This window comes from Polypterus senegalus, chromosome 2 (assembly GCF_016835505.1).
Source record: "Polypterus senegalus isolate Bchr_013 chromosome 2, ASM1683550v1, whole genome shotgun sequence".
NCBI lineage: Eukaryota > Metazoa > Chordata > Cladistia > Polypteriformes > Polypteridae > Polypterus > Polypterus senegalus.
Genome location: NC_053155.1, coordinates 135,435,932 through 135,460,056, shown reverse-complemented (window position 1 = coordinate 135,460,056; position 24,125 = coordinate 135,435,932). Strand labels below are relative to the sequence as shown.

Genomic DNA, 24,125 nt, shown 5'->3' with positions numbered 1-24,125 from the left:
ATGTTATCAAAGCAGTGCTCAAAGAGGTTTGTACCAAATAAATGTCAGTGATGAAACGTTAATAAATATTTTTTAAATAAAAAGACGAGTATTAAAGTTAATTAAATAAAACCCTTTTGAAACCCCTGTAGCTATTGATTACAGTTAAATAAGAATTTTTCATTGGAGCTAATGTGAGTTTTGAGAAGCAAATGGTCAAAGGTATCAGTTTAGTAGAATTTATTTCAGCTCGACTAAAATGAGCAATGTAAGGCTTGAAACACCAATCGCATAAATTTTGTATTAAAATATTTTTGCAAATTTCTGGTGGCACCTACGATTAATGCACTTGCAGTATGTATGAGAGGTACAAGCAGTTGGGATTTTGCAAGAAATACTTCTTTGCTTTTCAACTTTGCTTCAGCTCCACTGCCTGTTTTTAGACTCCACTAATAAAAGGGTACAAGCTTTCATCATTGCTTTTCCTGTTATGATGGCTTTTTTGTCCTCTTCTTACAGTTCTCATATCATAAGCAGTTATCTTTCTTAATTTTGTTCCTCCCATGGAAAATCGGTGGTAGAACGCATCAATATTGTAATGTATGCACCTTTGTTCCAGACTATATGGAAATGTCTATTTTTAAAAAAAAAAAATCCTTTTATTGCAATGGGAATTTCTGGCATGTTATTTTAAGTTTATTATTCAAGTATTGAGACTTCCTCCTGTAAATACTACATACTAATTTAACACTAGAATTACCAGAGCCTACGAAAAAACTCGTAATTCCGTCCCACCTTAAACTGCTTCTTAAATTCCTTCACACCTCTCCACCAGCGCCCTTTGTCTTCTAAATGTGCTGATAAAGAGAAGCTTGGAGCAGCCGGCTATTCCATCCCCCCACCAATTTAGAACGTGCACGAACTTCAGCTTGATTGAGTATCTGGGAGTGAAGTGGAGTTTTAGAGTGGAAATAATAGATCGTTGTTTGGAACACACGCATTTCATGTCTGTTCCGTTTCTACAGTAATCTGTGTCAACACATTGTTAAAACAGAAACGTTTTTTATATTCTAGTAGTAGATGAAAAAATGTAGGCATAAACTATATAGTGTATGAAGCCTGAAGTCCAAATAGCAAAGAAACAGTTTCACAAGAATAACACAATTGCGCTTTTATTCAAAAATATAACTGCAGAAACAAAAGCCGCCTTAACATGCGACATTGACAGCAGTTTATTGTAACTGCCTCCGTGGTTCAACAGACTCAGCCCCCGCTTGGGAATAAAAAGGTCATGAGTTTGATCCTGCGCCCCTCCATTTTGAGAAGTAAACTGCTCTTAGTCTTACTATTTTAGAATAAAAGCATACATTTGATTTCAGTCTGTAACAGCCGGTGCAATTTATGATCCTTGTAAAGGTTAGCTTTTTTTTTTTATTTACTTTTCATTCTCTCAGTCGCGTTCAGAATCAATCCATACAACCCCATCTGACACGGCTGTTTTCACTAAAGACGCGCTATAGCTCTGCAGTGTACCACGATGCATACTAACGCCCCCCTATAAGACCCCACCAACCGGGTTCTGACACACAAACGCTGGCGAAGCTGCCTTCTTCGTATCTCACCGTCACTTGCTTTTCTTTTTTTCAGTTTTATTGAGTGTTCCTGCCAGTCCCGCATGTTGCTGTATGCTGTTTCTTTTGTACTCCAGGACATGCAGAGGAAAGAATGGTAAAACAGTAACTTCGGCTATATGCAATCATCAGACACTCCCCATCTGCCTGTGTCGTTCAAACACAGGAACATATATTGGTGTAAAGTATAACAAAAGTGCACTTTTATTCAAGTGCACTTTTTCCATCGCCTTTTCCTGTAAGAAGCAATGTACACACTTCTCTCTATGCTGTGGTTTCTATTACACACCTGAAAGAAAGAGAAAATACATGCTGTATGCTGGATATTTTCACAACATGCCGGGACTGGCAGGAACACTCAATAAAACTGAATAAAAAGAAAATCAAGTGACGGTGAGATACGAAGAAGGCAGCTTCGCCAGCGTCTGTGTGTCAGAACCCTTTTGCGTTAGTATGCATCGTGGTACAACGCAGAGCTATAGCGCGTCTGTATTCTGTTTCTTTTGTACTCCAGGGCATGCAGAGGAGAGAATGGTAAAGAGCAGTAAGTTCGGCGCTATATGCAATCATCAGACACTCCCCATCTGCCCGTTGTTTTGTTATACTTTTCAATACTTTTTATACTGCTCAAACGGGCATGCTCAAAAAATACACGTGTAATGCCACGAAAAGTGCACGCAGACACTTCATTTTGCAAACAAAACAAGTGCACTTTTATTCAAGACTACCTGTATAACCGAAGAAAAAAGAAAGCAAGTTACATTAGGTGATTGATCGACAGCTTGCATGGTGCAATGCTAAGAAGTGCTGATTTTCATTCCGTGCTATATAAAATAATCACATTCAAATATTAACAGTTCCCACACACCCAAGGACCGTCCTTCCTACATTTACGACACGTGTACTTGTTGCCATGTACACACCTCTCTGTGCTATGGTTTCTATTACACTGAATGAGCACCTGACACTGTACTTTCTTCCCTGGGGGAAGGTCCCGCATCAGAGAATTTCCAGTTCCTGCATAAATTCACACCCGATCTGGCGCTGTTAGTTTTCAAATAATATTGCATTAGTGCGTTTATATTTTCACATATATTGTCTCTTTCTTTCAGGTGTGTAATAGAAACCACAGCATAGAGAGAAGTGTGTACATTGCTTCTTACAGGAAAAGGCGATGGAAAAAGTGCACTTGAATAAAAGTGCACTTTTGTTATACTTTTACACCAATATATGTTCCTGTGTTTGAATGACACGGGCAGATGGGGAGTGTCTGATGATTGCATATAGCGCCGAAGTTACTGCTTTTTACCATTCTTTCCTCTGCATGTCCTGGAGTACAAAAGAAACGGCATACAGCAACTTGCGGGGACTGGCAGGAACACTCAATAAAACTGAAAAAAAAGAAAAGCAAGTGACGGTGAGATACGAAGAAGGCAGCTTCGCCAGCGTTTGTGTGTCAGAACCGGTTTGGGGGTTAGTATGCATCGTGGTACACTGCAGAGCTATAGCGCGTCTTTAGTGAAAACAGCCATGTCAGATGGGGTTGTATGGATTGATTCTGAACGCGACTGAGAGAATGAAAAGTGAATAAAAAAAAAAGCTAACCTTTACAAGGATCATAAATTGCACCGGCTGTTACAGACTGAAATCAAATGTATGCTTTTATTCTAAAATAGTAAGACTAAGAGCAGTTTACTTCTCAAAATGGAGGGGCGCAGGATCGAACTCGTAACCTTTTGACTCCCAAGCGGGAAGTGAGTCTGTTGAACCACGGAGGCAGTTAAAATAAGCTGCTGTCAATGTCGCATGTTAAGGCGGCTTTTTGTTTCTGCAGTTATATTTTTGAATAAAAGCGCAATTGTGTTATTCTTGTGAAAATGTTTCTTTGCTATTTGGACTTCAGGCTTCATACACTATATAGTTTATGCCTACATTTTGTCATCTACTACTAGAATATAAAAAACGTTTCTGTTTTAACAATGTGTTGACACAGATTACTGTAGAAACGGAACAGACATGAAATGCGTGTGTTCCAAACAACGATCATTTTGAATATTGAGCCATCTTCAAGTTCCTATCTGAACCTGACAAAGGCCTCAATCCCAGTTAAAACGAAACATCCTCACAACAAGATATTGCCACCATAGTGCCTTTCTGTATGAATAGTGATTTTAAGATAGTAAGATGCATTGTTTTTTGTTTTTTTTCCGCGAAAAAAGTTTATTTTGTTCCGAGGCATATTTTGCTACTTGGCCACAGAATCCCTACGGCACCTTTTAGTAAAACATAAACAAAGCTTGGTGGGTGAATTTTAAAGGAGTGTTTTTTTTTTATTGCCAGTCTCAGACACAATTTGTATAGAGCTTGTAAAATTCTTTTGTTATGCATACAATGATAAACCTTTGCCACTAAGATGTTAGCCTCTTAATTGCATCTCTTGAGGGGCAACTGCCTGATCTAGGTAAGCACTGCATGTTGCTTTATGCCTTAAACTGCATGTCATAGGCTATATTAGTCATTCTATAACTTTTGTGTTTTTAAAAAAAAAACTCATTTATGGCCAGTATGAATTATTTGCTTTGAAATACAATTCTCAGGAATACTGTAAAACAGCTGATTTTATTCTGAACTAATCAAAATCATCAAAGCTGATTGAAGGGGCAGGCAACAAAATTTGTTGTGTGATCTTCAATTAATAGTTTAATATTTGAGTAAATTAACATTTGCATTTGTAGAGGTTTATTGAAATAAGGTATATCATTGTTGTAATACTAATTTTCAGAATCTCTTAAAATTGTACAGTTGGGTACCCCTAATCTGATGAAATGCCTGGGATCAAAAGTATTTTGGAATGTTTGCATATATAATAAAATAAGATGTGGACACCCTTGATCATGTATGGAAATGTAGCCACACCAGCTAAATGACAGCTCCTATGTATAATAATTCTAATCACTGAGCTGAGATAAAGGAAAGGGAAGAAATGTAAGCTAAAGAATGCAGTTTAAAAGAAAAAAAAAACAATTAGGGTACGAGTTTCAAAAAGAGGGAGGTAGGGGTGATGAGGGACAAAACAAGTTCTAAAGAAATGTGAGCTTAACCATGTAAAGTCTTCCCCAGTGTTCTAGTCATGGGAAATGCCTTTACTCTTGTTGTAAGGGTCATTATACATGGCTAACTAATACAGAGACTCTTTATCCATCCATTCTCACTCGCAATATTCACCCTACCACACTATCATGCTTATCACTTTCCTTTCACCATAACCTTCCTCCTCTGTCATCACTCTTTGCATGAGCCTTACCTCTACACTCACTGGTTCAAGCTGGCTTCTTACATTTTGCCCGTTGCTCCTGTTTGCTGTTATCATTTCTATAGCCAGCTTGTACCATCACAATTAGCACTTCTCCTATGTCCCTGCATTTATGAAAATGATAGTAGTTGCCCTATTATAATGTGCATTACTGTAACAAACTTAAACTTCAAAAGCGATGAATACAATGCATATCCTTTTTTAGTTCCCTTTTATAAAGGACAAATGTGTGTATTTGCAGTTTTGAACCTTTTTGGTTGTCAGTTTGTATTGGCTACATGTTTTCACTTCTTTGAGACCTCACCAACAGGTCAGGAATATCTCTGCCAACCTTCACTTTCTCATGCCTGCTGCATGTTATATTCAGTTTTCGTATGGTGTGGGTCCTCATACAAAAAACATACCATGTTTATGCGAACATAAAAACGCAATTTGCAACACTATCAGGTTTTCCTGTTGTAACCAGAGCAATTTACTGAATTCGTAGTGCAATAAGGGCACCTAGCATGAATGAGCTCTTTTTGTTGACCGTGAGCGGTAACATTCTATTAATCCCTAGAGGAGAAGTACATCAATCTGTTTTTACCTGACATACAGCAGTTTTAATGGTGCCACTCATCACTTTTGAACTGTCACACAAGTATGATATGTCACTTCACAGGGGATGAAGCTCTACAGATGCGTTTCATTGCTTAGCAGCACCCAATGCTTCACAGTGGTATCCAGTCCTTCCAACCCCAGGATCATCAATTGTGTCTCTAAGCTTTACGAGAGACCCATTTAAGTGATGATAGAGATGTGTAAAGTAAATTATGTGTACATTTTTTTTTTTTTGCATATGTTTACATGTGACATCGTATCAACACTCAAACTTTTGAATTTTCGAATTATGGATACTCAGCCTGTATTTTCACTTATAAAAATGGAATAAGCTAAATTCTTTTTTTTTTTTCTTGTTTTCAGAGTATCCTATAAAAAAAGGTACAGAAAGGGGGTGGTGACCTATGTGCACTTCTTGTGTCTTTCCTTTTAAAATGGTGTTTTAGCATCATGACAATGTAAACTAACAGCTGCATATTCCTCATTTTATGGGAATATATTAGGCAGTTCAACTTGCTTTGTAAATTTTGATGATGGTGTAGCTGTTTTCCTACACTATACAGTTACCCAAATTACAAATTTTTATCCTCAGACCAGTAGACAGTGACATTTGCAGGTTTTTAATTAAACAAAATTAATCAATAAATCAATTAATAAATCTTTAAAAAATAACTGTCTGAATGATATATTTAGCTTAAGACTGCTGTAGGAAGCTATTCAAATATCCTGTTGATATGCAACATTATTCGGTCAGGTACTAAAGTAAATGTGTAAATGCCTTAAGTTGCATGCAGATATCGCTTAGTTTCAGGTTAAGATTTTTATTTAATTTAAATCACTCTTTGAAATGATCAGATTCAATCAGCCAGGTCACTTGCTGCATAATTCAGCATATACTGTCATAATGAAACACTAGTCTTAAAATCAAGTGTCTTGGCCTGTTCCTTTGCTTTGACTGAGTTTAGGCTCCCATCTGCACACGGATTGTAACTTCCAATGTATCGCAATACAGCACCTGTAATCCCCATAGAATAATAATAAATACATGAAGATAAAATATTGAGTGTTCAGATTTTATTATACAATATTTTCTTGTATTTTAGTGTAATACAAAATTAATGTTGATTTTAATTTATTTTTATTTAAGGTTCACTCCTGATTTTACTGCTTCAAGAATCATTCGGGAACTAAAGCTCATTACAGCTGGTGGCACAGAATTTGTATTTGTATTAAATGCATCTCTTCCATATCATATGTTGTCAGCATGTGCGGAAACACTTCCTCGTCCCAATTGGGAACTGGGCCTATACATAATCATCTCTGTAATAATGAGGTAATGGCTTTGGATTATTTTTTCCCCAAAAGTTGTAGTTGTAGCAGAAATCTGCAGGCTTTTAGAAATACAATTGAACTTGCTCATAAAATGAGCGATCCCTATCAGAATAGTGTCGGAAGAAGGAAGTGGAAAATGAGAAAGATGAAGGAAGGAAAGGAAAATGATCCTTAATATATCATGTCTTCACTTTTTACCATAGGTCAGGCATGGTTTAGATTGAGTCTAACTGTTGTTTTTCAAATTTCTTCTTGATATTAATAAAAAAAAACTGGCAAATGAACAGAATAAATTACTCTGCTTAATGTCCCTGGGCAATTGTATTGTGCCTGAAAATTATAGAAAGTATACTGCAGAATATTGATTTTTTTTTTTCCATTTAAATTAAGAAACTGCTGTATTTTTGTTCTCTGTATTTCTCATGTAGGTGTTAGTGTAATATGCAGTTTATTTAAGGTGTCAAGTGAAAAACGTCCCTCCTTACAAATAGCAAACAAATTATATGTGTGTAAAATGTTGATTAAATACTGTTACTTAACTCCTTATTTGCAGTTTTATGTTCCTTTTGGTAATTGGCACAGCCTACTTGGAAGCATTAGGCATATGGGAGCCTTTTAGGAGACGCTTGTCTTTTGAAGCTTCTAACCATCCTTTGGATTTGGGGAGACCATTTGATCTCAGGAGAATAGTAGGAATATCTCCAAATGGAAAGTAAGTTCAATGCTATTTACAGCTTCAATCTGTACAGTTTTTATTCTTTGTCTTACTTCTCTTACTAAAAGTTTGTAATCCTTAATTTTACCCCTGACATTAAGGGAATTATTTTTTTTTCACAACACTGCAGGTTGTTTGACTAGTTCCTGATATTCTGTTTTTGTAAAGTGAACAGCCTCATGTCTTTAGACAAAATGTATGTAGTATTAGTTGAAAGGCACCATAATCAACTTTTGACGCCATTTCTAAATTGCTACTTAGTATATACAAATTATACAGCACCTATATAGCTCTTGTCAAAGGATTTTTGCCACATGAATGCACAATATCATTTCTTAATCCCTGCTTAACTATAAGTGATAAAATTATTTAACACCTATATTGCCCAGGTTAAAATGCAGTTTCCTCCTTAGTTACTCACTCCAACAGCTAACCGGACTTAATTGATAAGTAGAATCAATCAGGCCTGATTCAACATTGGCAAACCTAATAACAGCCGGCCCTGTTAAATTGAACTGAAACCTGTAGTTTGCAGCGAAAGACACTGTCAAAAAGAGTCTTGCTGCTCCATGACAACACACATACTCATGCAGTGGCCGCAATAGTGGAGCCAATGCAACAGCTGTGGTTTGAACGTTTTCCGTATCCCCCTTGCAGCTCTGATTTGGCACCATGTGACTGTCACATCTTTTCCGTATCCCCCTTGCAGCTCTGATTTGGCACCATGTAACTGTCACATCTTTGTCCACTTAGAGTTTCAATGTAGTCTCAGGTTCACCTCTGATAATGAGGTTAATGAAGTGGTGCAGATACAGAATGGGGAATAGCCAAAAACCTTCTCCCAAGGACTGAAGAAGTTAGTGAAATGATACAAGTAACTCAGCCTGCAGGGAGACTATGTTGAAACATGTTATAACTTACCCTTTAATACCCATAACTGTAGGCAAGTAAATGCAAGTTGCCTTTACTTTTTAGTTCTCTCTTTTATGAATTTGTAAGGGAGCAAATACTTTTGCACAGCAATGATTATTGGTACAAAATGCATGGTAAGATACATGTATATCAGTTATGAAAGCTGCTTGCACAGTGTAGTGCCCCTTGGGCAGCTCCCTGCCTCAAGTGGTTTCACTGCCCGCCCTCCACACATGGCTGTCCTGTTCGTTCTCGGTGGGCAGCTGGTAATGCTGCAAGCAGTGACCCAGTTGTGGCTGAACGGAGGCCATTGAGGGTGAATGGGGCAGTGTAGGGTATCATTGTAGTGTGCCTCGGATGGATGCCTGTTGAATGGGGGGTGGTGATGGTGGTGGTGGGCGGCGATTCACTACCCGCCTTTGGCTGCACCGTGTTTGGGCAGACGCTGCAGGCAGCATACTGTAGTGGAGGTGACTGTGAGGTGGGCTGGTGATGAACCGCCCCTCGCCACCCCCATTCATTCTCAATATTGCAAGCCTGCTTGTACTGTTATGTACATAGCAGGAAGTTTTCTCTTGTCAGTACATCAGCCGTTCTGAGGATGGGTGCCTTCCTGCTGTGATAGCGTGTAGAGTGCTGTGCAGAACAAGAAGAGCTCATCTTAACCTTTTGTCTTCACCCTTTAAGAATGTCTCTGAAACACAAATATGATGCAAGTGCTGGTGATAGAGTAAAGAGAAAAACCATCATCATTAAAAATAAATTAGAAATAATAAAAAGGTCAGAGAGAGGTGAAACTCCATCATTCATTGGCACAGCACTTGGTTACAGTCGGTCAACAATAGCATTTATTAAAATAATGTACCTGTTCTGACTTGTATACAAGTTCAACTTAAGTACAAACCTACAGTCCCTATCTTGTACGTAACCCTGGGTACAGCCTGTACTTTCATTATTTCTAACCTGCTCTACATGTGTATCACGCCAATGTTTTTGAATTCTTTATGACATTCTACTTTGTCTTCTACACTGTCTTTTATTTCCGGCCCAGGGCATGGTTAAATCTCTTGGCACAAATTCTCATCTCACAGGACGTGAAAGTATCTCTCTGGAAAAGTCACGTCTCACCCCAGGATTTTTTTATTATAATATAGAAACATTTAAAAATAATGTCCTCAATTAAGAGACTTAGGATCCTTGGGTTTTGACATAGACATGTTTAAACTGTTTGTAAAGTATGTTTTGTGGTTGGCAGCTAAGTATCTGTATGCATTCTTGTGAGTTTCTGCATCAATGGAATGTAACTTTGATTTTTACTCTAAAGTATCATATTCGCAATATGTAGAAATAATTATTCCATATTTTATGTGTGTCACAGGCAACCAAATTAGTCATTGTAGGAGATTAAAAAAATTAAACATTTAGCAAGTTACCTTTTTGGTAATTACATAGTTTTAAACAATTGACATAATACCTCAATGATGGTTGTGAAAATTTAGATTATTCATTTTACCATGAGACAAACATGTAAATAAAGGAAAAAAGCTGATTGGATGAGAGAAGTGGAAATGGGAATTGAACTGCATTGCATAGTATGTTACAAATTTGCCATCTGAAAGTATCACATACATAGGCCAAGTACTGCATTGTTTATTACAAATTTAAAAAAATATTACGGTAAACAACAAGCACATATATGGAGACTTTTTTATGGGCATTATCTAAGTAAGTTTCACATTTTTTAACATTTTCATGTAACATTTAAATTCCAGAGTGTGGTATTTTTGCATAGTGTAAAGATGAACTTTTTGGGTATTTTTATCCTTAAGGTTTTTAAATTATTCTGTGCACTTATGTGTAGTAGTAGTCTGACTGTTGGCAAACGGCACAATCCTGTCTTCATTGATAGAAGAATACCAACCACAGTACACAAGTGTGGCTGTATGCAAATGTTTGCTGTTAGAATTTGTACAATAAATAAAGGGAGTACAGTAGACCCCCGCGAAGTTGCGGTTCAGGGTTCGTAGCCTTAGTCATTTGGGGATTTTTCCTTAGAACCTAACTAATAATTGTTAGTGGAAACTGCAAATGTCTTCCCCAATTTTTATGGCTTTTTTCGTGGCAATACTGCACTGTAGAGAGAACAGGAAGCAACCGTAGAGGAAAACGCGGCTTGGGATGGTGAAAGTAGCCAATCCAAGAGCGTACTCTAGTAGAATTTGAAACTGTAACTCCCAGCAGTCCCTGCAATGGCTCCGATTGGTCTTCTGCTGAGGATGCAGGGGCTGTTGGGGTCAAAGGATGTTAGAGTGGCTTTTAAAAAGGGGGCCGTGATGAAAAGAAAAAAAAAAAGGTATTTTAATTTGTGTTTCAAGTTGCTGTCTCTCTGCCTGCCTTCTGTTGGGTTACCTGTACTTATTCGTTTTGTCCTGGATCATTTCGTGGTTGGGGTCTGGGTTGTCTGCCATCTGCCTGTGTACATGATAACGGTAAGTGGATTCATTGCTATCCTGCGAAGAAAGGAGCACTCCTGAACCCGCATCTCTGGAATCTCCATCATAAAATAAATAAATCGCCGTCTTCTCGACAGAGTGAAACTTGGCTGCACCGGACGGCTACAGTGTTATTAATTTCTCCTTGCTGTTGATTGACTGCTGCCCAGTGACGCATCTCCAACTGAGTGTCCTCGTATTCTCAGTTTTCTTCTTCTTAATCTTTAAACCGCCGCAACTGGTTATAGTCGTTTCCCAGTTCCATTTGCCAGCACGTAGGAGTCGAGTATATTCGGCGACGTACATTCATTGAACACCGCTATTGTTGGTTCCCAGTGCAATTTACCAGCACGCCGAAGCTGATCAGTCAGTGCCATATATTCGTTGAGCAGCCAGCTCATGATCAGTGTCAGCCCCTGCAGCACTGCAGTCTCACTGTCTCTGGGACTGAGCCTCTGCATTAGGCTAGCCTGCCTGAGTCAGCATTTACCTCTGTGTGCTTGCGTGCAGCCAGTTCAAGCGGAGTTGGCTCGGTGATTTATTGAATTTCATCAATGGCGTCAATTGCACCTTGTACATATTGTTCCAGTAGTTATTTAAATAGTTTTTACAGTTCATTGGCAGTGTGTAGAATGATCAGTGTTGCAATAATTGTGATGCTCTTTGAATGAAAAAAGTGTTCCATTAAAATTTCACTATTTCTTTGTGAATTGTGATGTTTACTTAAAAAGTACAGCAAAAAAGTATTTGGTGTCCAGGGATGCATTAACCCCCAAGTATGTGGCAGTTTAAGGGTTAAAGCCCCAAGATGCCATTGAAATGCCCTGCACCTTCTAAGGCTTCTGGCAATGAAAACGTGCTTGCATGAATTACAGTACATATAGCAGTAACATTGGTATTTTACATTCTAGTACTGCGGGTTTACCTTTACATTTTTTTTTTTTTAAGTAATGTATTAAGCTGAGGTTGAAATGAAATTAAAGTGTTTTGGGGGCATATTTAGGGTTTAAAGTATAAAAATAGCTATTTTTTGTTACCACTTCCATAACCGCCGCGAATTTCAAGGGTGTACTGTATATTCAGTGTCCAGTTCAGCCCTGGTTAAACAAGACTTCTGAGTCAACCAGTCATTATTTGCATGTTTTGATACCCATTTTGAATATAGTTTCTTGGTAAAGAGAGAACAAAATACGGTTAATTTCACTATGTAAAATAGGCATGTCTTCTCCTTTCCAAAAAGCTGTAATAACATAGGAAGTTATAGCGAATTCTACCATTTTCCCCTGTTTTGTTGTGGTGTAGGGTCTTACAGTGGACATATTCTTGTACACTTTTTATTAGGTAGACCTTAACAGATTGCCTCAAATCTATGGTATAATTCTCATGTTATACTGCCTTTTATATCTATTCATTATGGACCCCCACCACACCAAATAAATAATTTATCCCTAAATGCATTACTATGGTGTGAAAGCTGGTATCAGTAAAAAAGTATTGCTGCAACACTAGTACACACATACCCATCAAAACAGTGTTCACAAACTAGATGCAAAGCATACACACCCTAAATCCTGCCAAGTCTTCTGTCCTAGGATGACCCTCTATCATTTTATACTTAATCTGGAGACCTTAGCAGAATGCACCAAATCCCATACTCTTACCACTATGTCAGTGTTGAATACTACTTTAGTGCCATTTTTCTTTTTCATTCTATAACCACAGGCAACTAGATAGGAGTATTTGAAATGGTAGGAGGGAAAGTTACACATGTATTCATATACAGTAATCCCTCCTCGATCGCGGGGGTTGCGTTCCAGACCCCCCCGCGATAGGTGAAAAATCAGAAGTAGAAACCATATGTTTGTATGGTTATTTTTTTTATATATTTTAAGCCCTTATAAACTCCCCCACACTGTTAACATTATTAGAGCCCTCTAGACATGAAATAACACCTTTTATTCAAAAGTTTAAACTGTGCTCCATGACAAGACTGAGATGGCAGTTCTTTCTCACAATTAAAAGAATGCAAACATATCTTATCTTCAAAGGAGCGCCGTCAGGAGCAGAGAATGTCAGAGAGAGCGCTCGCTAAGAAAAGCAAACGATCAAAAAATCAATACGTGCTTTTAAGTATGCAGAAGCACCTCGATAAAGCGCCATTTTGTAGAGGAGCGTCAGTATCTTCTAGGGAAACAGCCTCTGTGCAAACAGCCCTTCTGCTCACACCCCCTCCGTCAGGCAGAGAGAGTGAGAGAGATAGAGAGAAGCAAACAATCAAGCACCGCGCGGGAAGCATATCTTATATCATTGAGGAGTTTTAGTTAATATGTAATACATTCTCTGATTGGGTAGCTTCTAAGCCATCCGCCAATAGCGTCCCTTGTATGAAATCAACTGGGCAAACAAACTGAGGAAGCAAATACCATAAATTAAAAGACACATTGTCCACAGAAAGCCGTGAACCAGCGAAAAATCCATGATATATATTTAGATGTGCTTACATTTAAAATCCGCGATAGAGTCGAAGTGAGATATAGCGAGGGATTACTGTATAGATTGAGTTAAAATTTAAATTGTGCAGATATATAAACAAAGTAAAGTGACAATACCAATACAACCAGGGTAGATGCTTGCTACCAGGTGGCTCTTCAATTTACTTTGCAATCTCCAATTATTGTAAATATTATTATTGGTGCCATTATGAATATTACTGAATATCCCCTCTCTCTCTCTAAAATTGAATACTTTTAGCCAACAAATTATTCAGCAGAAGTGTATCAAGAAACGCTCCTGGGGCTATTTTATACCAACAGCAATATATTTGCATAATGCCTGACTGTGTCACTGCCAGCCAAGTCAGAACATTTCAGGTAATTAGGTCATCGGCTAGTACACTCTGGTCATTTCTCCCCCTCTTTATCATAGATGGCCAGAGAAAGTAAATTCTTACAAATGACTTATAGCTTACTTTCTGAAAGCTGTTCCTTTCTTTTAAATATCTTAAAGTGCAAGTTCAGTCAAAGTTATTTCTTCACAATCATGGAATATATTAATTTGCCACTTGAAATTATGTTCCAAATTGAAGTTTTTTCATAAATTTTAAAAATAACTTTTCTGTTCTTACAGTTTACAATTGGTCTAAAGGGTGTCGGGGTCCAAAGGTGAAATAAAAACCATTACAATTTACCAAATATGTCCACTTTGAAGAAGGTTTCAAATTAAGAAAACCTGACTTCTGCATTTGAGACATTCTTGAGATAATGAAATGAAACTAGAAATAATTCTCTTAATCACAGATTCTTGGTACTGTTTCCTTGAGATAAGGATTTAATTTCTTTCTCGTCTGTCTGCTTGCAGCAGCTGCCATGGTTCAGTTGTATGCTGAACACTACCATCTCCCAGTCCTTTACATTCTGTGTTATATTACGTAGCCTTCGGAACGTGAGCTTCATTGTACTTTGTGCACACAACAGTAAATCTCAACTGAACTGATTACACCATGTTATATTATCGATTAAACTGCAGATATTTTTGAAAGAGCCTAGAAAACTTTTCCATGTTGTCTTGCATATTTTCGATCCAAAAAAAAAAACTTAAGTGTGTTACAGAACTGATGGAAGCACCACAAACCAATTATCCAATGATTTCATTTTTTTATTCCATTAATGCATGATGAATCACTCTTGCTGGCGAAATGGTAACAACAGAACTGAGCACATTCACTGACATTGATATCAAGTGTCACTCAAACTGTAAAAAACAGAGAGCATTTACAGATTCCATGTAAAACCTGTTGCTGTGAAGCAAGAGTGAAACCCACTCTGCCTGTGTTAAAATATCTGCCCTGAGCTTATTAAACTTCTTTCTGGTTAAACTTAGTTGAGGTGACATTTCTAAATTCTTCTTAGCTTCTATGTGTGTGTGTTTGTTTTGATAGTGTTCCTGCCTTGCATCCAATGCTTGCTGGGATATGCTCCTGCTGCCTCAAGAACCCTGCCCTGTATTAAAGGTTTAAGATGCATGATTTAATTTTTATTGTGCCTATGACAGAAAAATGTATGACTAGATTAATGGATGGAAAATATAGAGGTCGGCCATTAATGATGATGCTGTTAATAATATTATTATAACCTTAGAACTATTTTATTAGGGTATTATTGTTATAAAGGAGTAGTTCCTGTTTTGCGCCTTATGATTGGTTAGAATATGCTACACCGCGGGAAATGTATGGATGGACAGTCTAATAATAATGATGTTATTGGGCAGCACAGAGGTACCATTGCTGTGTTGTAGTGAAGAATAATGGAATGTGCGTCACTCATGCTCCCTGTGTGGAGTTTACATGTTCTCCCCAAGTGCTCCAGTTTCCTTCCACAGTCCTAACACATTTAGCTTAGGTGGAGTGCCGTTCTTAAAGTAGCACTTTTGTACATTGTTGTCCAGTTACAGGCTGGTGCAATATCTTTGGATTGTTCTTGCCTTTTGTCAGATGCTTGTTGGAATGGGTTCCATCTTCCCCACAACCCTTCCTTAGCAGGTTATGAAGATGGATGGGTGACTTTAATGCCTGCTCAGTTCTTGTCACCTGATGACATGCTACAGTGAACAATGTTCTGTGTGACTGAAGCACGCACACACGCATTATCATTCCAGCTAAGACCACAGGACCACTAAGGAGGACGGTGCCATTTTTATAGCACAGTGTCCACATCACTGCACTGGGACCACAGGGTAATCTCTCCCTATTGGCTTCACTAAAACCTCTCCCAGCAGGTAACACAAGTTTTCCCTGGTTGATCTCCCATCCAAGAATTGGCCAGGCCAGACCTGCTTAGCTTCAGGTGTATGATCTTTTCTGAAGTGCATGTCTTATTGCTGCTGAGTAGTAATACACATTTGAACATCATCCATCCATTATACAACCTGCTATATCCTAACTACAGGGTCACGGGGGGGGTTTGCTGGAGCCAATCCCAGCCAACATAGGGCGCAAGGCAGGAATCAAACCCTGGGCAGGGCGCGCACACACACACACACACACCCACACACCAAGCACACACTATGGACAATTTAGAATCGCCAGTGCACCTAACGTGCATGTCTTTGGACTGTGGGAGGAAATCGGTGCACCCAGAGGAATCCCACACAGACATGGGGAGAACATGCAAACTCCACGAAGGGAGGACCTGGGAAGCGAACCTGTTTGAGCATCAGCATTCAATTATATCAATAACAGCTCTTGATGATGACCTCCTCGTTGTGCAGGCTGCAGCAAGGGCAGCTGTCCTGTTAGGGAAAGGGTGCTGCAGAGGAAGACAAACTTGGATAAAGAGCAGCACACAGCCAGTCTGCTTTTAAATATTCAATATTCTTTAACATTTTTTGTTTGAAAAAAATGGATGTTCTCAATAGATTTTAAGTTTTACTTTATAATGGGACCTTGGTATCAATAAGCTCCATTATAGAATGCTAGAGTAGGCTGTTTTTTTTTTTTTTGTTTTTTGTTTTTATCTGTAAAATATGCTTCACTTTGGGGCTCAATTCAGGTGGCAAGCTAATATATACCAGATTTTCTGGAGAATTTAACTTAGACTTGAAAAATACTGAGCATACCCTTTAAGTGACAATTTAAAACCCATTATCAAAATATTAAATATTTACATAAGTTGCAGAGATCCTGAATCCGTATGATTTTGCAGATTCATCTTTTTTCTGTTGTGTCATATGCATGTTAAAACATGAAATGCAGTGTGTTATAGTGGCTAAAGCATCACACTTTTAATCACGTCTTTTATAGGTTCAGTTCTGAGCCAGTCAATTAACCATCAATTGTAGCACAATAGTCTGTGTGGCCAAGTGTTAACTATCTAGAAAATTAATTTTTTTCTGATACAACATCACATGAAAACTACCAACTATAATTTTTCAAAACTGTGCAGTTATTTCTGGTAAAGTCTAATGTAGAATATAGGGTAATAAAATTTCAGATTTTCTTTGTGTAAATATTTTAGAAAAAAATTAAAACCTCACAAAAATACTTCATATTCAGTGTTCGGCCCCCTTGAACGTTTCCACATTTTGTCACATTACAGCCACAAACATGAATCAATTTCATTGGAATTCCACGTGAAAGACCAATACAAAGTGGTGTACACTTGAGAAGTGGAACAAAAATCATACATGATTCCAAACATTTTTTACAAATAGATAACTGCAAAGTGGGGTGTGCGTAATTATTCAGCCCCCTTTGGTCTGAGTGCAGTCAGTTGCCCATAGACATTGCCTGATGAGTGCTAATGACTAAATAGAGTGCACCTGTGTGTAATCTAATGTCAGTACAAATACAGCTGCTCTGTGACGGCCTCAGAGGTTGTCTAAGAGAATATTGGGAGCAACAACAGCATGAAGTCCAAAGAACAAACCAGACAGGTCAGGGATAAAGTTATTGAGATCTTTAAAGCAGGCTTAGGCTACAAAAAGATTTCCAAAGCATTGAACATCCCACGGAGCACTGTTCAAGCGATCATTCAGAAATGGAAGGAGTATGGCACAACTGTAAACCTACCAAGACAAGGTCGTCCTCCTAAACTCACAGGCCGAACAAGGAGAGCGCTGATCAGAAATGCAGCCAAGAGGCCCATGGTGACTCTGGACGATCTGCAGAGATCTACAGTTCAGGTGGGGGAATCTGTCCATAGGGCAACTATTAGTCGTGCACTGCACAAAGTTGGCCTTTATGGTAGAGTGGCAAGAAGAAAGCCATTGTTAACAGAAAACCATAAGAAGTCCCGTTTGCAGTTTGCCACAAGCCATGTGGGGGACACAGCAAATATGTGGAAGAAGGTGCTCTGGTCAGATGAGACCAAAATGGAACTTTTTGGCCAAAATGCAAAACGCTATGTGTGGCGGAAAACTAACACTGCACATCACTCTGAACACACCAGCCCCACTGTCAAATATGGTGGTGGCAGCATCATGCTCTGGGGGTGCTTTTCTTCAGCAGGGACAGGGAAGCTGGTCAGAGTTGATGGGAAGATGGAGGGAGCCAAATACAGGGCATTCTTGGAAGAAAACCTCTTGGAGTCTGCAAAAGACTTGAGACTGGGGCGGAGGTTCACCTTCCAGCAGGACAACGACCCTAAACATAAAGCAAGGGCAACAATGGAATGGTTTAAAACAAAACATATCCATGTGTTAGAATGGCCCAGTCAAAGTCCAGATCTAAATCCAATCGAGAATCTGTGGCAAGATCTGAAAACTGCTGTTCACAAACTGCTGTTCTAATCTGACTGAGCTGGAGCTGTTTTGCAAAGAAGAATGGGCAAGGATTTCAGTCTCTAGATGTGCAAAGCTGGTAGAGACATACCCTAAAAGACTGGCAGCTGTAATTGCAGCAAAAGGTGGTTCTACAAAGAATTAATTTAGGGGGCTAAATAATTACGCACACCCCACTTTTCAGTTATTTGTAAAAAATGTTTGGAATCATGTATGATTTTCGTTCCACTTCTCAAGTGTACACCACTTTATATTGGTCTTTCACGTGGAATTCCAATAAAATTGATTCATGTTTGTGGCTGTAATGTGACAAAATGTGGAAAATGTATATAAAAGATACTTTTGCAAGCCACTGTATCTGATAGATAGCAGCAACAAGTCAATAATGTACCTTCTTGAAATTCTTTAGAAGAATTGTACTTTGTTAAATAAACAATCTATCTTTCCTTTTATTTTATGCATAAAATTTAAATTCTGTCTGTCAGAACAAAAAATTAAAAACCAATACATCCTTATAAATTTGCCATTTTTGGCGGACCTTTGCACCTTTTCGTTTCTATTTCCAGAACACATGAAATAGACTTTTTAGGTAAAAAAAAAACAATTAGAAACATTTGTCAAACAAAACTACACCAATTTCAGATAGTTGTTGACCAGAAAAATTATTGAGAATTTTTGAATAAGCCTATTGAAAAAATAAGATTTTCATCTTTGTCACTCATTAACTCTTTACCAGTTGACTGTATCAAAAATCTATTTCATGTTTTCTGATGAACAGAAAAGGTCATATTCAGTTTTTGTGTTGGGCTTATATTTTTCATTTGTGAAAAGATTTATGCTTGAGCTAGAATAAAAAATGTCTTGATAAAATGAAGCGACTTCTTAGAGATCAGCCAAGAGTGCTGCTCAGGGAGGAAGGAGGGCATGTGTGCCACTCGGCAGTCAATTGTCTGTCAGTGTTCGAGTTTTATGTTACCACTGTAGTGCATTCTAAATGTTTTACAATATTTCAATATTATTGCTGAACTACTGAGTTGATAATTACAATTGTTTTAGAAAATTGCTACAAAATTGCTTCTGTTTCTCTAAATCTTACACTTTAAATGACAATTAACACTTTAAAAAAAAATGCATGTCTTTCTGCCATGCTGGCGTCCCAAGTGTTATTTTTCGTATGTGATATGCTTCATTACTCTGCTGTAGAATATGCAACAATAACAGCAAAAGGATGAATTTTTATATTTTTTAAATCAATTTTTTTCAGTCAGTAAGTTTTAAGGCTTTTATTTTATGTTTATTCTTCTCATTTAGCTATTGTTTTCAAGTTTAAATGAATATATGTCATAATAAAAAATGGATAAAATAACTTGAATGTTATTAACAGAATATTGTTTTTCTTGTTTTGGTACAATACAGCTCATTAAGGAAAAACATTGAATGGGTTAATGTAGAACATAGACTTGTCTCTGCCACTTTTTCTGTCACACATGCACAATTGTGCAGATTTGTTTGTTTGTATATCAAATCACTAAAAATTCCTGATTGTTGTGTCTAGCAGCATCAAGACAAAGACACTGTTTAGATGAGAATTTGTGTATCAGATAACACTAAATCACTGTGTGCATACATAGCAGATAGCAGAAATATAAAACCTATGCAAGAAATCAACTGTTAATTTCATTAACATAAAATGGTTAAAACAATAAATTTGACTGCCATAATTGTAATACTAATGTGTGTGTTTTTTTTTTTTGTTTGTTTGTTTTTTTTTATAATTCATAGTTTGAATGAATATAGTGATTCAAACCACAACTCAACCAGAGGAATGTATGGATCTGGAAGTTCATCCAGATCTAATATGGGACACCACAGACAATGCAATGTGTCACAGTCACACGCACAAAGTAGGACCTCCATAGAGAATGATGGGTCAAAATCAAGAATTATTTCCAACAACATTAACAGATCATCTATGCAAACAACATCTACACAGTCTGCAAATAAGACAAATGCTGTTGCAACTTCAGAAACCTGTTTAGTACAATGCCCAATAAACAGTAAAAGAACACGACCTGCCAAGCAGCAGCCGCAGACTTCCACACAACAGCAACCTGTTCAGAACATTATAGAAGAGTCCTCTCCACAGACTCCAGTGCCTCAGCAGCATTGTCAGGAAGCAGAGGGCTTACAGAGATTTCACCCTGCACATCCTGAGGGTAATACAGCCAGACACAGCTCAGAAGATTCTGATTATACCAGCCTTGTGGAAGCCATGGACAAAGACTTGGATCATCCTGATTCACCACCTCCTCCTCCTCCTCTTCCTCCCCCTGCTGCTGATGTTTTTGTGGATCAGCCCTCCTCTCCGGCACCACCCAATAAAGGTATAAGCATTGTGTTTCTAAATTTTCCTTTTTAATATTACCAGCTATTGCACAGATTATTCTGCTTCAGAAAGTAGTCTTAATAATTTTCTGAAATGTTTCACATTTGGTTTGTAGTATTTTAGTAACAGGCACATCCAGTTAGTTGGGGAAGAAATTGTGGTGATTTGTGTGTTTTAGAATTGAATCAAAATGTAAGCCATTTCTGTTACAAAGCAACATTTTGTAGTTTTTTGTGATTTATGGGTTGAGAAAACACAACTAAATACTGTATGAGTTTTTTAGACTTTATTACAAAAGTTAGACTAAAAAACTGAATTTTATTTAAAAGTTTACATTATTTCATATGATTTACACAGAACATCTCTGCCATTTAAAAATCTTGTTGGTAATTAGATGGATTGTGTTCTTTCCTTAAAAAGAATCAGAACTGCAGTTCAGCATGATGGTAAAGGACTCTATCACAGAGTCATTCTAACTACAAGCAAGTCACACTTTTTTATTCGAATGTGTGCACTCTCATGAACATGTTCTTGGTTTGAATAATTTGTAAAGTTGTAAATCTGAACCCAATCCATTGACCTTTGTTAGAGGTACAGTATAATCAAATTCAGAATATTATAAAATCCAGTATTAAAAATGTCTAGATAGTTTTGTACTACTACCTTTGAGCCATATCTCTGTTTGCTGTATATGTATGGGATTTCTGGTCTCCCAAGTTTTTTCTCATTTGAAAAAAATCTGATTATTTTTTCAGACACTTGAGATTTGAGTTCTGGGTGATGGATTTTTATCTATTCAACAACAGTATTGCTATGCTATAGCAGTGCCATAACACACAAGTGACAAATGAAAGAAAACTAAATAGATAACTGTGAAAAAAACATCTATCATTTGCTTATCCTGGCAACACAAGGGTTTGATTTTTTATTATTTTAAAGTTCCACCAAAGCTTGGAACAAATTCCATTTATTTCTTTTGCACATTTTCATAACAGGCATGTAGCATGAAGTGCTTTACAAGATGTCCAAGGAAAAATAATTGCAAGAGGGAGAGAAACTACAAATTATAAGTAAATAAGTATATGAATGAATACACTAAGTACAAAAATATTAAAATTGGTATGCACTTAAAAAATAAATTTAAACATGCAATAGATAAAGTGGAGTCCTTAATTATGGATTTGTTTTTGAGTCTCTTATGATTGTAACAAATCCAATGCTATGGCCAGGGAGGAGAGAAAAAAAGTTCATCTTGCAAGATGCTAGTAAATTAGTTTCCGTTACTGCTATTCAGTGTGCTACTACCTTGGATAGCTTTTAGGGTATTTAAAGGTTGAAATCATTTAAGGATACCTTTTGCATTTAAAAAAAAGACAAATGGTAAATAAAAAAAAAATTGCTTGAAATTTAAATTGTTTTAAATAAATGTTTTGTATGTAGATGTGTTTTTATATTTACACAGAGATTGCTTAATTACCAGCAGAAATGTCCTGTACTTCATAATGTACACTATTACCTGTAGTTCGATGGGTTGCAACAAGACCAACGTTTATAAAGGGTCTTTTTTCAGTTGCCTTGGTCAGCACTGTGCTGTAAACAAACTAGATTTGAATCAAGATGATACAAAACCCTAAAAGAATTAAATGAAAATTGTGAACAGTAAGGATACATTATACTAATCCAAGCAAATTCAACCTATTCAAGGTCTATTGTACAGTCCGTGACCGTCTTTTCAACAGCTCTAAGGCCATGCAGTGTTATTTATTTATAACCACTATTCTGTGGGTTTCCTTCTGATATTATTTGATTTACATATGGATATCCAATGCTCTGGTGCATTGTTTTTGAGTACCTATTTGTTGTTCAATTCAGGGTTTATCTGAATCATCAGCTCATCGTTAACCTGTCATTTGTAATAATCTTTGATTGTAAAAGCAAAACCTCATTCTTCAGCATGTCTTGTTTTTTTTTTCTTGCTTGCTTAAAAATGTTGAAAGGATATCCACCATCATCACATAGTCAGTCTAGCATTCGTATTAGAATTACATAGCTCTCACTTTTTAAAATAAGCCTTAGTTTAGTATAGAGTACTTTTTTAAAACTATTGTACCATCTCTACTATTACAGCAGTGACACCCTACATGTTTATCACTTTACAATTTCTATTTAATTTTTGCACTATTGGGTAATTAAATGTAGTCTGGAATGTTTTCAGAGTACCTTCAGGTTTTGCAAAATTTAACTTTGAATTCCTATTTAATAAATAAATCTTGCCCATCAGTTTTCTGAAATATTTAGAAATAGGTATGCAAACATCTTGGGATGCTGCTGTATCAAAAGTTTCTTTTTTTCTGTGTGTGTGTGTGTGTTTTTTTTTTTTTTTTTTTTTTTATTCTAAATTTAGCTGGATGGCTAGTTAAGAGGCTTAACAACCAGTTGTACTTTCTGGTTCTATTTATTGTCTTTACTATAGTATTATGTGTAAACTGTAGTGTGGGAACAGTTCAAAGCTTGAGTAGCCGTTCATAACATTGTTTGGCTTCTCCTTCATTCAAGTGAATGAGATACCTAACTATTACACCAATTTTGACAAGAATAGGACATTCATCCCAATAAGCTCATCAAGCCTATTTACCTGATTTCTCCAAAATGATAGTGAGCGTGGCCCAAAAATTCTTACTGTGTGCAACGCTATTTAGTATTATATTCCTTGTTTTAAATATACCTATGAAAAGTTTTTATCTTGTCCCAGTGGTCTTGTTGAAGAGCACATTTTAATATCACACATGATCCACTGTATTAGTTCCTTTCATAATTTTTAACACTTCAATCGTGTCACCTCTTAATCTGTTTGCTTAAACTTAAAATGTTCCTATCATTCAGTTTTTGTTGATATAGCTCAAACATCACAGTCCCAGAGTCAGTCTAATTGCTGTCTTCTTTTTCTTTAAGCCTTTTTAGTCACTTCAGTACACTTTCATCATGTAGAAAGTGAATAGTCTGCTACATAAGGTATACACAAATTTCCCAGTGTGTATTCAAATCTAATATTGTTTACTTTTGATGTTTTACATTTACATTAAATTTCATTTTCATTTGCTACCTATTTGTCCAAGTCAGAACCATCTGTAATGCTTCAGCTGATTCTTGATTAACCAGTTAGGTGTCATTACCAAAATTTACCAGCTTGTTATGTGAAATCTTATTGAGATAATTTGTGTATATTAAAAAGAGCTTGGCCACCACATAAATCCCTAAGAGACATTTTTGAAATTGGCTAATTGTGAAAAAACTCCCTTGTACTATAACTATTTGCTTCTAGTGTTTAAGCTACTTCTGCGTCTATCTACACAATATGTCCTGAGCTCCCACTTTCAGTATGATCACAGGCCTATCGTATGGGACCTAATCAAAAGCCTCTTGAAGATGGAGATACATAAAATAAGGTGCACTTATCTGATTATATGCTTTTGTTGCACATAGAATTGCA

At 37.1% G+C, this 24,125-nt stretch overlaps 1 protein-coding gene across 1 annotated transcript in view; it reads left to right on the top strand.

Annotated features, from left to right (window-relative positions):
- tmem131 (transmembrane protein 131) overlaps positions 1-24,125 on the top strand; it is a 199,055-nt gene that overhangs the window by 156,158 nt on the left and 18,772 nt on the right. Inside the window, exons 29-31 of the mRNA XM_039744684.1 lie at positions 6,671-6,856; positions 7,409-7,567; positions 20,032-20,633. Of these exons, the coding sequence (XP_039600618.1) occupies positions 6,671-6,856; positions 7,409-7,567; positions 20,032-20,633 (947 nt within the window). The remainder of the gene's footprint in view (positions 1-6,670; positions 6,857-7,408; positions 7,568-20,031; positions 20,634-24,125) is intronic.